The sequence below is a fragment of the Halyomorpha halys genome, unplaced genomic scaffold (genome assembly GCF_000696795.3).
Source record: "Halyomorpha halys isolate HHAL.00 unplaced genomic scaffold, Hhal_1.1 Scaffold1094.1, whole genome shotgun sequence".
Lineage (NCBI taxonomy): Eukaryota > Metazoa > Arthropoda > Insecta > Hemiptera > Pentatomidae > Halyomorpha > Halyomorpha halys.
In genome coordinates, this window is record NW_027109932.1 from 151,029 (window position 1) to 168,360 (window position 17,332).

Consider the following 17,332-nt stretch of genomic DNA (forward strand, 5'->3'; position numbering starts at 1 on the left):
TCTATTTCTTCACAGGTTTTGTCCTGATAATGGTAAATTAACAAAATAATTACTGTAAGTTAAAATAAAGCAAAATTATTATACAAATTATAAAGCATTAATGTGGTGGTATACCTAGGTGGTTGTGTTTAAATGTTATGTCAACCATATAATTTAATACAGTAGTCCAAAGGATAAAATAAAATTTAGACCATAAAACATAGATCTGCAAATAATTTTAAAAATTATTCTATGCTATACTTAACATGGAAACGCAGTTCTGGGGTTCTTAAAACTCTTACTAATTAGCTAATTAATGTAAGAAAGTAACAAATTAAGTCATTTTTTTCTTATAACTCCTAGATTTTGATTTTACAACATATTGTATAAGAAATTAAAGACCATTGAATTCTATCGAATGAGTACCACAACTTATTCATTAGGTGAAGTAGAATGTCGTGAACTGTAAACTGTCTCCAAATATGGGTTTTTTCAACTTGAAGAAGTAGCAACTTATTTTTGTAACATCCTTGATCCTAATTAGATCGGGGTTAGAGGGGAGGGCAAATGTTAAAAAATCAGGTCCTATGGGTTTCTCTTCTTGGTGTTAAAAGCATGCGAGAGGTGTCAATTGCTTCATTATAAGTTGTAGAATAAGAATATTTATGGGGATGATTTGAAACTTTGTTCAGAAATCCAAATATTAAAATTCCTTATATTTAAATTATACTAACTAAATTAGTGTAAAATTATATGAACATAGGATGGAATGGAAAAAGCTGTTGGATCTTATGTTATATTAAACTATATATTTTTCTTTTTTTTTTTTTTAATTCAAAAAATATATTAATATATTATATTGTTGAAGTGATCAAACTTCATTATTTTAAATGATGAAATCTGAGGTGTGGGATATTATGATATGTATGAGAGGCACCAGCTGGAATTTTTTAACTTGAAGTAATTTCTTGTGTCGGCATGCCAAAGGAACCGCCAGGCCTAGGCAGAGACCTGATCAGTAAAACATTTAAAGTAATGTACAGAGTGTATGCACCCCTGGGAACGGTTGACCGTGTAGGCAGAGATAAACAAATAAACATCCCTTATCTTACTCGTGGCCACTTTAAATACCTCGGGGAAAATACAGTCAAAGAAGAAAGCCGCCTTAATTTAAACATGAAAGGTAGGAAAAAGACCGACTTTCGCCGAAGGTCATTGGACCTTCTCACCACCCCTGAACATAAAAAAACTAATCAGAAGAACAGAAATCAAAAGGAGGAGTCAGAAGGAGAGGGGAGAAAATAAGCAAAAAGGGTAGGAGGAACAGAGTTGGACACAGTCTGGGAGAGATGGAGACTTGAGCACAGTCTGGGAGAGATGGACACTTGAAGACAGTCTGAGGGAAGACCAGTTGGAGGCCAGAGGAGGAAGTTACACCTCGTAGGTATTCATCAGCAGTCGCGGCAAGGATCGGCTTGACGCGGGGCTCAAGATCCGCTTAGCTACTACAGCCAAGCTTGACAAGCGCATTAAAACAAGTAAGAACTTTTCTGTTGTAATTTGAATGGCAAGAATAAAATTAATAACTTAGAGTCAGTATAAATATCAAAGATCCCAACTGTTACTTCTCAATTCATAATATAACAATTAAAGTATAAAGAAACAGGTCTAACATGCTCTCTCATAATATTATTCTTGATAATGTATATATGATTGTAAATATAAAATATGTAACAAAGACTGTTAAAGCCACCTCAAATCAACTATGTATTTTTGTTGGAAGGCTTTAAAAATGAACAAAAAACAAACTGGCTCAGATTAAACATTTATTTGGTTCAATTTAAACATGGTAAAAAAACTAAAAACTAACAAACAAAACATACAAGTAAAAATAAAAAGGCCTTTCAGATAAAAATAAAATTAGATAAATAAATTAAGAAAACAAAAGAGACAAATTTACAAACAATATAAATATGTAAAATAAATACTGCTCGACGAAACGTTTGCTTCACTCCGACCGATAGATCCGAGGAAGATTGCTGCCGAGATAGGTCGCAGCTCTTGTTGCTAAATAAATCGCTGCAATGGTCCAGAGTTGGTGTAGTGGCTCATTGATGGTCCCAATATCCAACAGTCGTGTTGTATTAGGCGAGCCGACAAAATGAACGCAGACAGGGCTGCTAATGACGCTACCAGGGCCACTAATTAGTCAGAACTGCAATTAATAAAGTGGAAACACAGAAAAGGTCTGGTTCCGAACTGTAATGACTCACTAACTCACTAAAAATGTCCAAACTATTAAATTATAAGGGCAGACAGGGCTGCATAGACGCTACCACGGCCACTAATTAGCCGGAACTGGTCTAAAAACTAAGATGGTCGGTCCCTTGCTAGGTAACTCTTCTTAGCAACAATTATCACCCCTAGCAACAGTCTCTATTACACATTATTACAAACAAATATAATTACACATTTTTCTTTTCAAATAACTAAATCTAAATAAAGCAATACAAATAAAAATAAATGTAACTAAATTAAATACTAATAAAACTATATAACTAAAACTATAAAACTAAATACTAAAAATACTATTTACAAGGTAATTATCTATTATAGCGTTAACAAAGACGCCTCGTTCCCATCAGGAACCGATAGAGATACATAATATAAATATAAATACAAATACATAATATTTTACATTAATATATGAATAAATTTCAATGTAATACGTGTATGGGGAACCCCTAGCCGGACTTAGATGCCCCGAAGCCCCATACACGGCAATTAAAAAGTCCAAAAAAGTTAAATCAGTAAAAAAAAGTTCCCTAATGAAAACTAATAGTATTGGTTCATAAATACAATCATTGAAACAACGTGTTAATAACACTAATACTTATTTTTTTCATAATAGGGATGACTATTATTGATATTACAAGAGTTTAAAAGTACTAAAGTACAAGTTACTATTGTTCAAGTTAGTATGAATGTATTAAATTAAATCTACAAGATTAATAGTATTAGTTTGTACTTTATTATGAAACAGGGCCTTTGTCATAAACATTCTTTATAATATCAACTTTTCTTTAAAAGTCATCTAAATACCCCCTTCCCTTACTAATATCCACAATCAAAATATTCTCTATATATACTTCAGAAATGAACTTCCGCAAGTCCTGGTTTCTGCTGAACTATCTGGGGGTGTACTACACGTGGAAAAATTGAACATCAGTAGTAGCTACCTTTAAAACCTTTCCATTATCTCTGTTTTTTTCTCTAGTCCTTCATTGAGAATCTATGCAATCCTACTGTGGGAATATCAATATTCATTTCTCGGGATCACTAAGAGATAAAAATTGACTGAGCTAGTGGTAATTCAACCCATAACATTCTGGACCAAGTACTCTTGTTCCAATCTGCTCCTCATAATGCCTTATTGCCTTTGTTTAAAAAATAAAACCAGTGATTTCATAAGCAGACAATGTATATATTCAGAGAGGGGTTCTTTAAAAGATCCCAGAGCATTGTAAATAGGCCATAAATTTGGTGATTATTAGCAAATAAATGGAATTGTTTGAATGAAATCAGGAAGATCCTTGATGTAGATGTAGATGGAGGCCTTGGGAAATTTTCAATAAAGTGGATTCAGTGGAATGTTAGAATCAAAAACCATATTGGGGAAGATTAAGGAGAGTTTTTGCTCAAGAAATTCATTAAGTTGGGAGTGTACAAATCTTTTCCGTGATTTGGACAAATTAGATGAAATGAAGAAGAAAAAAGATCTTTCTTTTGTGAACAAACCAAGACTTTCCTTTCTATGCTTTGGGGAAAATATAATTTTGTTGGAAAAAATTATATACGTGCAGGACAGGAAGAATTGTGGGGAAATAAATTTTAATAATATGAAGGAAATGGTCGGGGGTGCGGTCAAAAGGAACAAAAAATAGTTGTTATTTATACCGCACGCCCAACTATTTCCTTCATATTTAGAAAAATACAGTCAATCATCTATATATATAAAGTTCAATCACTTTTACAAGAATTAGGTATGGGCTGTAATCATTAGTTCTGGTCTTAAATCATCTGGAGAAACATTCTAGAAATAAAAGTTATCCTGGAAGGAAGGACTAATTATACCAGTTCTAAAGGAAGGATAGCTGGAGACTGACCTAAAAGCCCATCTCTCTTCTTAGTTGCATGGGAAGATTAGTGAATAATCGGTTCATCTGGCTCCTATAAAGGAGTGACCTCATAGTTCCCGAACAAACACCCTTTTGCAGTTTCCATTCTACTGAAGACCAAGTTGCCTACATCCCTCAAGAAATAGAGGACGGTTTTTAAAAACAGAAGCACACAGTTGCAGTCTGCGTTGACCTCGAAAAGGTATGGAAAGAGGGCTTACTACTAAAAGCAGCCAACATAAGAATAAATGGTAAAGCCCTACTAACGACTATCTTAAGGATTGAAAAATGAGTGTTGAAGCAACATTAAAAAAAAAGTTGTAATTTTTATTTGTTTTATTTATTTTGTAAATTTATCAATCAATTTGTAATTTGATTTACTTTTAATTATATAAGACATTTCTTTCTAATGTAAAAAAATGTTTTCGTGTGCGTGCGCGATCTCTTTTACGTAAACTGCAGGCAGTCGCTGATTATAAACATTGCAAATATCATGAGCCTGGATTGTTTAGCATCCGATCCCCAGCAAGGGCTCTTATTAGTACATCCTATGCATCTGACCAGGCCACATACACTTATGCCACAAGGGCCCCTATTTTTTCTTTATACATATTTCTCACGGCCCGTATCTCAACAGTTTTTCTTCTTTCTTTATTATAAAAATACTATAAATATTTTTTGTTTTCCTCTTTTTCTTCTGAACACATAGAAGTAATTTGTTTCATATTTTTTTTAATTTGTTTATTTCTTTCTTTTATAATTTATATATTAATTTTTTTGTTCAATATGTCTTTAAAACATTATTGCTTTATTTAATTATTTATGTTGATTTTCTTTTCTTTAATTCATTTTTGTCTGCAAGCATATTTTTCTTTTTCCTTCTTTCTTTTTATTTTTATTTTCCATACATTTCCAACACAAAAATAATAATTCTCAGCGCATATTCTACCTGGCAGGAGGAAATCTTTTCACTGGTGCTCTCAGTTCAGGTAACAATGATTCAGCTCAAGAAAAACGAGGAGCCAGACTAGGAAGTTCGAAAATGGTGTGCCCTAAGGAGCAAAACTTTTCCTAATATGTCATGAAAGACATTACAAAGGATCTGCCAAATAATGTCAAAGCGTCTCTATTCTCATTGAACGATTTGCATCCCCTGATCCATCAACATTTGATGATGTCGTGGATGCCCTCATTCGCTTCGATAACAATAAAGCACCAGGAGAAGATGGAATACTGGCTGAGCTTCTCAGGTATGGTAGTGAAGAACTTCATAAAGCTCTGTATAACATCATCCTAACCATTTGGATCGAAGAAAGAATCCCGGAGGAATGGAAGAAGGGTATAATAACTCCACTTCATAAGAAAGGAGATATTCTGGAGTGCATCAACTAATCATAACCCTCCTCCAGTGTGCCTATAAGGTTTTTTCCTGCGTTCTTTACATGAAGCTACGTCCATTTGCTGAAAGGGAAGTAGGAAGATACCAGGCGGGATTCAGGGGAGGAAGATCGACAGTTGACCAGATGTTCAGCCTGAGGACTATTTTGGAGAAATCCATAGAGTACAGGATGACAACACACCATTTGTTTGTCTATTTTAAGAGTGCCTACGACTGCATTAAACGGTCCACGCTATATGAAGCGCTGTAAGGTTTTGGGATCCCTCCCAAACTGGTGCGCCTAATAAGAATCACAATAGATGAGGTGAAATGCTCAGTTCGCATTCAGGGAGAACTCTCATCGGAATTTGAGTCCAGGAGGGGGGTGAAGCAGGGCGATGGTCTCGGATGTCAATTGTTTAATCTGGCCCTCGAAAAGGAAATTAGGGATTTTGGAATACAAACCTCTGGAACAATCATTGACAGGCTGGTACTGGTATTTGGTGGGGGGAACAAGTCCGGCAAGTGGACCTATGGGTCCTTTTTGCCAACCCCTGACGGCTACCTAGGTTGCCGCTGCATACTAACCAAGGTGGGAGTGTCAAGATTCATTCTTCGGGACCGCCGAAAAATTAATATTTAACTGCCCCAGGTGGGAATCGAACCTACAACGTTCCGAACCGAGCGCACTGGGACCTGGGACCTGCGCCCCAACCCGCACGGTCGTCACGTCCCGTGATAGGTTGGTACAGGTGCCAATGACTTGGACCTGGTGGCGAGATCCTTTCAGGCGCTGATGGATGCATTTCTGAGGCTAGCTGAAGCATCAGAAGCAATAGGCATGACGATTAACCAAGCAAAAATTAAACATAGGCGAGTTGGACATGGTATAATGGTTGCTGTTGGTGGAGAGGTGAAGATGGGTCCATTTATGTTTGAATGTGTTGACCAGTTCACCTATTTAGGGTCATTAGTCAGCAGCAATAACAGGATCACTCTGGAAACAAGCCAGCGTCTTATGAAGGCTAACAGATGCTATTTTGGACTCAGGAAGCACTTGAGGAGTCGAGCTGTCACTCGCCGCACCAAATGCCAGCTCTACAAGACACTAATCCGGTCAGTCCTCACTTACGGATCGGAAGCCTGGACCCTGACAAGTGCTGAAGAAAAGGAAATCTTGATCTTCGAAAGAAAAATTCTGCGCCGAATATTTGGCTGTGTCAAGGTTGGCGAGAATTGGAGGAGGCGAACCAACAGGGAGGTCTACGAGCTGTTCGATGAGGGAGATGTGATGCGGCACATAAGGATGGAAAGGCTGCACTGGGCTGGCCATGTCGTCAGGATGTCAGTGGTTGAGATCCCGAGGAGGTTGCTGGACGGTAGGCTGCATCAGACCAGAGGAAGAGGCAGGCCAAGGCTGAGATGGGAGGATGGCGTCATCAGGAATTCCAGAGAACTTCTGAGCATCCACAACTGGAGAGCGGCCACACAAGATCAAGCTATATGGGGAAGACTCATTGAGGAGGTCAAGGTCCAAACTGGGCTGTAGCGCCACGGATAGGTAGATAGATAGTCTCTGTTCTCAGGTGACATCTCTCTCTGGAGTAGATAGACTTCTATCCTAGCAGTGAAATACAGAATGCATAGGCTGGATGCATGCTCTGGATAGTCTCTGTCAGTGGACCGAGAAATGGACTTTGACCGTTAACCTGACGAAAACTAACTACTCAATCTTTAGTCTTCCATAAATATACCGGATGTTATTAATCTGAAATTTTTTTTTTAATAATTTATTTATTGATATTTACAACTGTATACATAATACACATCAAGTAAATTTGCTGTAAGTGATATTATGACATGATAAAAACATGTGGAGAATCTACCCATTGATAGAACTCCAAAAATATTTCTAAAGGAGAAGATCTCGAGGTGAAATTTAATCAGACAAATCTGGCTAAAGATGAATGCCCACTTACTTTGGCATTAAAATTGACTTAAGTCTCTCATGGAAACATCACATTGAGCATTCTATGTGTAAGGGAATGACAAGAACCACCTTGATGGAAAACATTGCTGGGCTTACCTGGAGTGCAGACATGAGAATATTCAGGTCCTCACACACTGGCTATGTCAGGCCCACTTTGGTGTATGGAAGAACCAGCTAGGAGATTGCTGCTGCTGCCTCAAACCTCCAAAAATTTTGAACTGTTCAAAATCAGGGACTAAGGATTATGACAAGCACAATTAAATTCCCTCCAGTTGGCCAAATAGAGGCCCTTACAAAGTTTCCTTCGATAGAGAACAGGAGAGATATGAAACTCCTGCATCTAGATGCAAAAGCCAAGTCTGTCCAGAATCATCCCTTCCAAAAAAGGGTAGCAGAAAGAAATACTAATTAAGCTCAAAGCATTCTGCCCTTCTTTTCAAAGTTGGCCTCTGAATTCCATGAAAGACTGGTGCCCATAGAACAGTCAAAGACAGTAGTAGAAGACAGCCCTCCCTGGCTATAATATCTAAAACCACAAAACTTTCTAACCATCCCTGGTATCAAAAAGGAGAACTCTCCTGTGGAGCTTATGAAATATCTTTCCCTGCTGCACATGAATAACAAGCACACAAAAGATGAGTGGACTCAATATGCACTGATGAGACCCATATCCATTTACAGGAACATTATTGAAAAGACTATTCTGGCTTTGCTTGTTCGAATTATCGGGCTGAGCAGGAAGTTAAGAAGCAATCTGTGAAGTGTCAAAACTGCTAAAGACACTAAAGAGGCCCAAAAACTTCGAAATTGTGTTTCTTACTGATGCAGCATGTGTTGCAGACCCTCTAGTCCAAGTGGGGAAAAGGCCTGAGAAAACTTGCCAAGGACTTAAAAGCCCTGATAATCATGTTCAAGAGAGTCATCCTTTAGTGGATTCATGGAAACTGTGTCCTTACTGGAAACAAGAGGCCAGAGGAGCTGTCCAAGGAGGAGGCCTCTGGCCTGCATTTCGACTGTTACCTCAGCTTCAATGAAATAAACATGCTTAATAAAGCCACCATTAGGAGCCACCCACATCATGACCCCAAAGATGCCATCCACCAACTCACCCAGCGAGAACAGTTCCACATTTTGTGCTTACAAACAGGGCACAACTGTCTCAGTGGCCACTTATTCCAGAAGCTTCTTATTGGCTCTGCTAGTGTAGAGAAGGTGATCTGAAAGCTGAGCACATACTCCAAACGTGCTAGCTGTTTTCCAAACAAAGTGGACTGATGTGGCTCTCTCCAACTGAGTTGCAGAGAAAGCTCTATGGAAGTCTTGAGGACCTCAGGAGAACCTTAGAATTCCTCATTTTTATCCCTGACCTGGCCATTTAAAGGAAAAATGCTGTAGAAGAAGAAAAGGACTATGGTGATTAAGGAATGTGAGGAGATTTTAAGAGAAACATTCGACTGTGTCATCAATGGGAAAAATAGAATGAATAGACTCTAAGAAGAGGGATCAATGTTTTCTATGGTTAAATAATCGAGATAGTTCTTACTTATTTTCTTAGAGATGTTAATATTGACAAGGTCATAGGATGAAAAAAAGGATCTAGGAATTTGAGAGGAGGTCAAGAGGTTTTGAGAATTAATGACAAATAGATCAAGCCAGGTATTTGTGTATTAAGGATGTATGACGTGTGGATTGGTAAAGTACAATAAATAGTTCTAGATAAAATTTAGGTCGATGAGGTATAACCTATTAGGAGAATCTGAGAGAAGGAGAGTATTAAGATAACCTGCAATTTATTGTCTTTCATTATATATTTAAGGTTTTTACAAACTACAAAATATATAACTCAGTTTATAGTTTTTATTATTCAACTTATAGTCCATCTTTTTATCCTATTTTTGTAGTGCACTTAATTTTAAATATTTTACAATATGTTATTTTTATCAATTTTTTGTTTTGTAGTATATACCATCTCATTTAGTTTACAAGATGTTAATATTGGACTATAGATTAATATGAGGAAAAGATGGTTGGAGGTGCGGTAAGCAAAAATACACAAATAAACTATTATCATTTATTTATTTGTAACAACATTTCGACCTGAATTTCAGGCCATCATCAGGGCTGAAAAACAAACCGAGATGACAACCTTGATACAGAGACCATAATAATATAAATAACATAATAATAAAGTTGGAAAGATACATAACAATAAGTAGATAGTAGATAGTAGTTGATTGATACTAATATAAGACAATAGTTAATTGATACTAATCGAAGATATCAATGAACTATTATTTACTTAATTTATTGTTATGTTTCCAAGTTTTTGTTTATTATTTTGTTCTTTATATTGTTATGGTCTATGAATTAAGGTTGTTATCTTGTTTTGTTTTTCAGCCCTGATGAAGGCCTAAAATTCAGGTCGAAGTGTCGGCACAAAACAAATAAATAAGTTTTGTTTATTTTTGCTGACTACACCCCCGACCATCTTCTCTTATTTTGTTTAAAATGATATTTGTAAATACTGAAATAATATACCATAAGATCGATAAACATGACTTAGTTTTATTTTTGCTTTTAAAATATTTAATTATTAATCATGAATTTAAAAATTTATATTATTTCAGATTTTTAAAAGTAGTCACTTCTCCTGAGATAGATCTGAATTTTTTAATGTGTCTTTATGATGAAAGTAAATCTGTTTTGGAAGAAGCTAAAACTTATTTTTACACAAACCATCTTAAAGGAAAAACTGGTGTTAATATAATTTCTAAAGTATTTAATTTCTATAAAAAATGCCCAGTGAGTAAAATACTTTTAGATAGTATTGGTTAGTTAATAAAATAATTACTTTTAACCACTCATACTTAATTTATCTTTTATAATAATTTCTCTGTAATTTAAATTTTAGTGATATAATATGGATTAGTGTCCTTAGGACATAAAAAATTGTTGGTCAGTGAATTGTGTGATACATATTTCTTTCAGTTACCCTATGTATCTCTTATCTTATGTATGTCGGTAGCCTTAGCTATAGGTTATAGAAAAAACACCTAGAGTATATAATTATAAAATAATTGAAACTTTCAACATAAATAAGTACTATACTTTTTCTTTAAGATTAATTGTGTAGAAAATAAAGGGACAAACAAAATGACTTAATTCTGAATATTCGTGTTATACATTGGTTTTATAAGTCACTGCATATTTAACAATATAAAAGAAACAAAACCTGCTCATCCTATTGAGAAAATAAGTATCCAGCTCTAAGTATAAGATTTTGGGTTACATCAATAAATACAAGTTTAAGGTCTAATCATGAGGGTACTAACAGAAATTCATACAAATAATTTGGGCTAATATTGTTTAGTTTCAGTATGTATCAGATTTGTTTCTCTTAATGTACAGGAAAGTTTGATAAAAAATAATAAAAATTCTCCTATGCCATTCTATTACAAGCTGGACAAAGCTTCTGTAGGTTCAAAGAATACCAAGGTAATTTCAAAGGTAACCAAGGTAAATTAAAAGTTATATAAAGGTAATTATATTCAGGTCTTTCTTGAATAATACATTGAAGTATATATTTTTGCCTCTCTTGGGCCTACCCATATAAGTTTTTAACAATTTTGTTTTTGATATATTTTATTAGGAATTTAATATACAATATCTATTTAAAATATTTAGTTTCAATTGTATATTAATCAGAGAGTCACTGATTAAAACTAAATCATCTGCATAAATAAGGGTCATAACTAAGGGTACGGAGATATCCTCATTTCATTGGATTCCTCTGAAAAAAATATGTATATCCGCAGTGTGTAAAGAGAATAGCTGGGGACTCCCTCAGTAATTTCTATTGGATTACTCAAATGATTACTACGTTTTACCTGCATGGTTGTGTTATTGTATAAATCTTAGCAGTCGAAGGAATTTGCCACTTATTCCCATTGAACAAAGTTTGGAATGTGAGACAAAATTAAAAGTTCTCTGAAAATCTACAAATACATTGTACGCAATACGGGCATGTTTTAATAACTTAATTTGTGAGAGGGCTTTTAAAACAAAAATATTATCCAAGCAGCCTCTGTCCAGCCAAAATATCGAATGAGATTCTGGAAGAGCATCAGTTTCTCTGCCCAGATAAATAATCTATTGTATAATATGGTGGTCAAGATTTCAATAGCTTTTAGGCTTTTAGGGCAATACACCTGTAATTTTCTGGATTATTCACATTACCTTCATTATGTAACATTACAAATATAACATTGATCCATGATTTAAGTAGTTTTTCAGTTTGCAATATTTTATTAAATAGCACTTTTATATACAGGAGCCAGTCATCAGTCAAATTTTGTATGTATTTGTAAGTTTATTTCGTATTTTTATATACTTTGTCTCCAAAAAATTTTATTAGATTTAAATTTTTAGTAATTTGAATTATTCTATGAACCAAATTATCATTTAATTTGCTCATATCAAGTGATTCAAGATAAACATTGATGCAATTTGACATATTGTCACAATAAATCATTGACAGACAAGGATTCCATAACAAACTCATATTCCTTTCTTGTATTATTTTAGAGCATGAGGAATTAATACAGGCATATACACAAATATTCTACAGTAACTGAATTGGGAAAACATCTGAGGCTGTATAAATTTGGGATCCTTCAAAATCATAGTATTTAGATGACAGAAAATAGATTGGGAACTGCAATAAGTAAAATTTCTCCTCTCATCCCCAGCAGATCTTCCATTAATAATATTGAAAAAATTTAATTCTAAAAATTCTACAAATATTTTATCACTTTGATTGCATGGTTTTTTGAATTTCTTTTCCTTTCATGACTTAAGTAGCTTTTTTAGAATAAAGGCTCCTCACCCTAATTAAGATAAGAAAATAGGCATTTAGCATCCCCAATTATTAAAAACGGAGTGTCTCTATATTTATCTATAATTCTATTTATATTGGTTTCAAATAATGTCAAAACCAAGACAAGATTTATTGATGGTTTAAAGTAAAAAATTCCCAATATAAACACAAACTTATTGCACTTAATCCTAACAAAAATCCAATATTGACATTTATCTGAAACAGTAATATTATAACATGATGAATAATATATAAGGCCTAGTCCCCCCACTGTCCCGTCCATAAAATCTTTCCTTAATGGCAGGTGCCTCAATAATTTCATAATTAGGAGTAGAGAATGGGATATGGGAAAATTAATTGATTTGAACTGTACACTTTAGCTATATCATCGATATTTTTAAAACCATTAACATTCCAGTACAAATTTTTTTTGTTTACTAATGTGCAAAATTTTAATGTTTACTAACTTAGTGCCATAGTCAACTAATGCTGCTTACCATATACAGCATTAACTGTTGGACTTTGGAGAATAAGTGTGTTGGTTTATAACTCATCACCACTCTTTATATCTGATGTGATAATAAATAATTTATTTTTTTATAAAGTTGTCAATATACAATTTATTTATTATCATTACTGTTATTATTTTTTGCAGGTAAAAAATGCCTCAAAATTGGTGGAGAATTTCATGTCATATTTCATTACTCAAACAACTTGGCAAGATTGGGAGTTTTTTTTAAAATCCTGTTTTGATAATGAAGTTGATGAGTACCTACATATTTTATATCTTTATGTTTCTTTCATAAATAGACCATCCTTACATGTAAGTTGATGTTTGAAGTTGTCAGGGCTGTGGTCAAGAAGCAAGAAAAAATAGTAATAACTATTTATTTATTTATAAATACTTATATTTTCTTCCTTCTTGACCACAGCCCTGACCTATGGTCTTTTTATGGTCAGTTTGTAAGTTAATGTTTTTTGAATTAATTTTTTTTTTTGTGTTTATATGATAATCTACTTTTTGGTATTTACATTATTTGATTTATTCGTCTGAAAACCAATTAGTATTGTTCATTTTTATTATTTGATTTAATAAAAAAAAATTAAATTTTGTAAATTAATGATGAATAATAGTTTAGTTAGTCATCGAAGGACAGATGTAAAAAAAGAAGTCTTCAGGATTGAAATTGTGGTGTTGAATATTGGAAGTAGAGGAGTTATGAGCGTAGCATAAGAAATGGTCATTAAGGTCATCTGGAGTCACATGGAAGGAACTGAGATTATTGGATTTTGGCAGGGATAGGTTACGAAGTAGTTTCCATTTGGATTTTGAAATTCATCATAGTGTGCAATAAGGGATTGTGTATTGATGTTACAGGAATTCAGGATATTAGTCATGACTGAACTATTGAGAAGTAGGATTTCGGAAAAAAGGATCTGGATGGGGAATAGGATATAACATTGTTTAAAAATCTAATATTAAGTTTAGATACAGCAAAAAACCAAACAAAAAGAAAAGCCAACATAAAATAAACTATGTTGGTTTTTTTCTTTTTCTGTTTTTTACTCTCACATTGACTATTTTATCTCTACGATCTTATGACCTTTAGATTTCTATTTATGTAACGGCTTTTGCTGACCTGCACTCTAATGGCTTTTCCTGCAATTTATATCAATGTAGCCTGGATTCTCTTCCTATAACCTTACTCTCGCATTTCTTACTTTCTTCATTCCCCTTCCTCCATTTATTTCTTGTTATCCCCTGTTCTTTCCTTTTACAATATATATATATTTTTCATAAGCTCCATTATTAATTTAACTAATTCTTTCCACTGTATCATTTTTTTATACTCACATTTATATGTACATAAATAATAATTTAATCAATCTACTACTGTCTTTGTCCATAGTTATTAATCAACTTTTTTCTCTCTAAATGATGGTTGTTGTCTTTTTGTTTTTTTTATAGCCCTGATGAAGACCTGAAAATCAGGTCGAAACTTCGACATAAATTAATATTTTTTTGTTTATTTCTGTTGTTTCTTTGCTGACCGCACCCCCCAATCATCTCCAATAAAATAAACTTAGTTGTTCTCTTCCCAGCCTAGATAGCGTGTACAGGAATATCTCTTTCTTCTTCGCTGCCGAACTAGCTCATCTGTCACCGTTTGACGGGCGAATCTTGCTATAGTCGGACCTGGGGTCCCTTCCTGCTTGGGCTTGAGTCTTACGGCGTGATCAAGATCTTCTGTACTCAATTTTACGCCCAGACCCGCTCCGACGCTAAGGATTGTGCCTGTCACGGTTTCACCCGACTTCTCCGGGATTCCCCTTATTTCTATTGTATTTTTAAGCTGAAGCTGCTTTGTGTGGTTTAGCCGACTTTCGAGCTTACTTATTTTGTTTTTAACATGTTGTTTTCGATAGTTAATTTTTCAACATATGTTTTCTCTTCTTCTAGGGGTGTTTCGATTTTTAGTAGCCTATCCATGTTCTCGAATGATAGTTCCGACTGCTTCTGCAGAGTTTCTTTTATCTCCTTCATTTCGTCTATACCCTGAAGTTTGCACCTCATTTCTTTAACTTCATCGGTCAGTGCCCTCAGTAGGTCTAACATAGTACTAGACTCAGCGGCTGGCAATGTACGCGATGCTGATTCGCAATTGGCACACTTCCATTTTTTACTAGTCTTTTTTAGGCCTTCTGAGTCTGTAAAATCTATTTTCATGCATTTAGCATGGAGTATGTTTTGGTACGTGACACAGGCTAATTTAGTTTTGTCTTCCTGACTCACTGTTTTTCCGCATAATTTGCAATTGACCATGATTGATAATTTAATGAAAAATTAATTTAAATGTCACAATTGCTTTAAAACGATGGGAATAAACGAAAAATAATAACAATAAGAAAGGCACACCTGTTTGTTTTGGTTTAGACTGATTGGATTATCCCCACTACTCTGACTCAGCTGTCTCTATCACGTACACCGCTTTTCTCTTCTTGATTTTCCCTTCACTAAACAACTACTACCACAACAAATAACTGTAATAAAGCTGTAATATTATAAAATAAAATGACGGTGATAATGAAATTAGCAGAAATGTCTTCAAGTGAATGTTTAAATAATATATATAGCGAGAAGCACTCAGTTAAGCTCTTGACTGATCGAGAGATACTCTAAGACTGAGTATCTGTATATGATTATAGTATACTGTGCCCAGTTCGAACAAATAAAGGCAGCGGTTGAGCAAAAGCGTCCAGCATTGGCTAATCGCAAAGGTATAGTTTTCCATCACGATAACGCCCTTCCTCTCGTTTCTTTGCAGACCTGGCAGAAATTATTGGAGTTTGGCTGGGATTGATCCCCCACCTACCCTATTCACTAGACCTTGCCCAAACATATTTTCACTTATTTCAAGCCTTTTAAATCTTGACGGGGAAAACTTTAATCCGCTCGAGGACTGCAAAATGCACATAGAGGAGTTCATTGAGCAAAAATCTGAGAAGTTCTGGGAGGATGGAATTAAAAAATAACCTGAAAAATGGGAACATGTAATACACATATAATTGAGTAAAAATATTTACAAGAATTTGAAGTTTTTATTGAACTCTCCAGTAAAAAATGCTCGGTCAGTGTTTATACTTTGAGTGGTAAGGACGCATTTAGCGGATCGAGCTCCAAAGGATTAAGTACTTGTGTCTACAAGCGATAAGTTTTCACTATCATTTATTCATTTTATTTTATTTTTTTCTACAAAGTATATCTCTGTCTTTAGTTTTTTCATTAAGTTGATATATATATTTTCTATTGTTATGATTTTTTTTTTGGATCTTAATTATTAAATATAAAATCAGACGGTATGTATGAGTCTCCCCCCTTAAAACGAAAGCAAGCAAAATTTAAAACAAATACTACTAAAACAAACGACATACAAGAAAAATGCATAAGGTTTCTTATAATAAAAAGAGACGAATAGGATGAAGAGGGAAATTCGATAGATTTCAGAAGAATCTCGCCGTTTTTTATTCATAAAAGCATAAATAATTTGATCGGGGAAGTGAAAGTTGCTAAAAAATTAAAAGATGGAACCCTCCTAGTCGAAGTTTTTACAAATATACAATCGGAAAAATTACTAAAATGTGAAACAATGTTAAATAAAGTCCCGATTAAAGTAGAGCCGCATGGTAAGTTAAACCAAAGCCAAGGTGTCATATGGTGTCCCGATTTAAATTTTTGTACACTAGATGAATTAAAAGCACAAAATGTAGAAGAGGTTAAAAGATTCACATATTTTTAAAATAACGAAAAACATAATAGCAATAATTACCTTCTAACATTTAATACCTCACTATTCCGCGCGAAATTAAAACAGGATTTTATAATATTACTATTAAACAAAATATTAAAAGGCCGATTAGGTATACTGTCTGTATGCGATTTGGGCACACAAAAGCAATCCACTTTGTCGTTACTGCGAGGAAAATAGACATGAAGGAATACAGTGCGAAAAACCTTTAAAATGTGTAAATTGTCCCGGTAAGCACGAGTCATTTTCAAAAATGTGTCCAACTTTTATTAAGGAAAAAAGAAATTCAGACTATAGAGGAGACCGAAAAAATTACCTATATAGCAGCTAAGAAAAAATATGAATTAATATGCCCATTACCCACACAATTAACTTATTCTGATATAGTTAAAAATAAAAAAAACTATTAGTGTTAGAGTACAAACAGAAGAACAAGACAATAGTAATCTTATTAATAAGAAGTCCTCAGAGGCTAGTCGACACACTCCAACTGTGGTCTATGAACTTTTTTTTTTTTTTTTTTTTTTCCTTTTTGTTCCCCCTTCCTGGCATTGCTGCCATACGGGGTTCGGCAACAGTGGGGTAGTGCGTTAGGGTTGCGCATGCCACTGTTGCCAATAAACA

At 34.3% G+C, this 17,332-nt stretch overlaps 1 protein-coding gene across 1 annotated transcript in view; it reads left to right on the top strand.

Annotated features, from left to right (window-relative positions):
• LOC106688268 (uncharacterized) overlaps positions 1-17,332 on the top strand; it is a gene marked incomplete at both ends in the record, with an annotated part of 120,611 nt that overhangs the window by 40,687 nt on the left and 62,592 nt on the right. Inside the window, 1 exon segment of the mRNA XM_067048095.1 lies at positions 13,057-13,224. Within this exon segment, the coding sequence (XP_066904196.1) occupies positions 13,057-13,224 (168 nt within the window).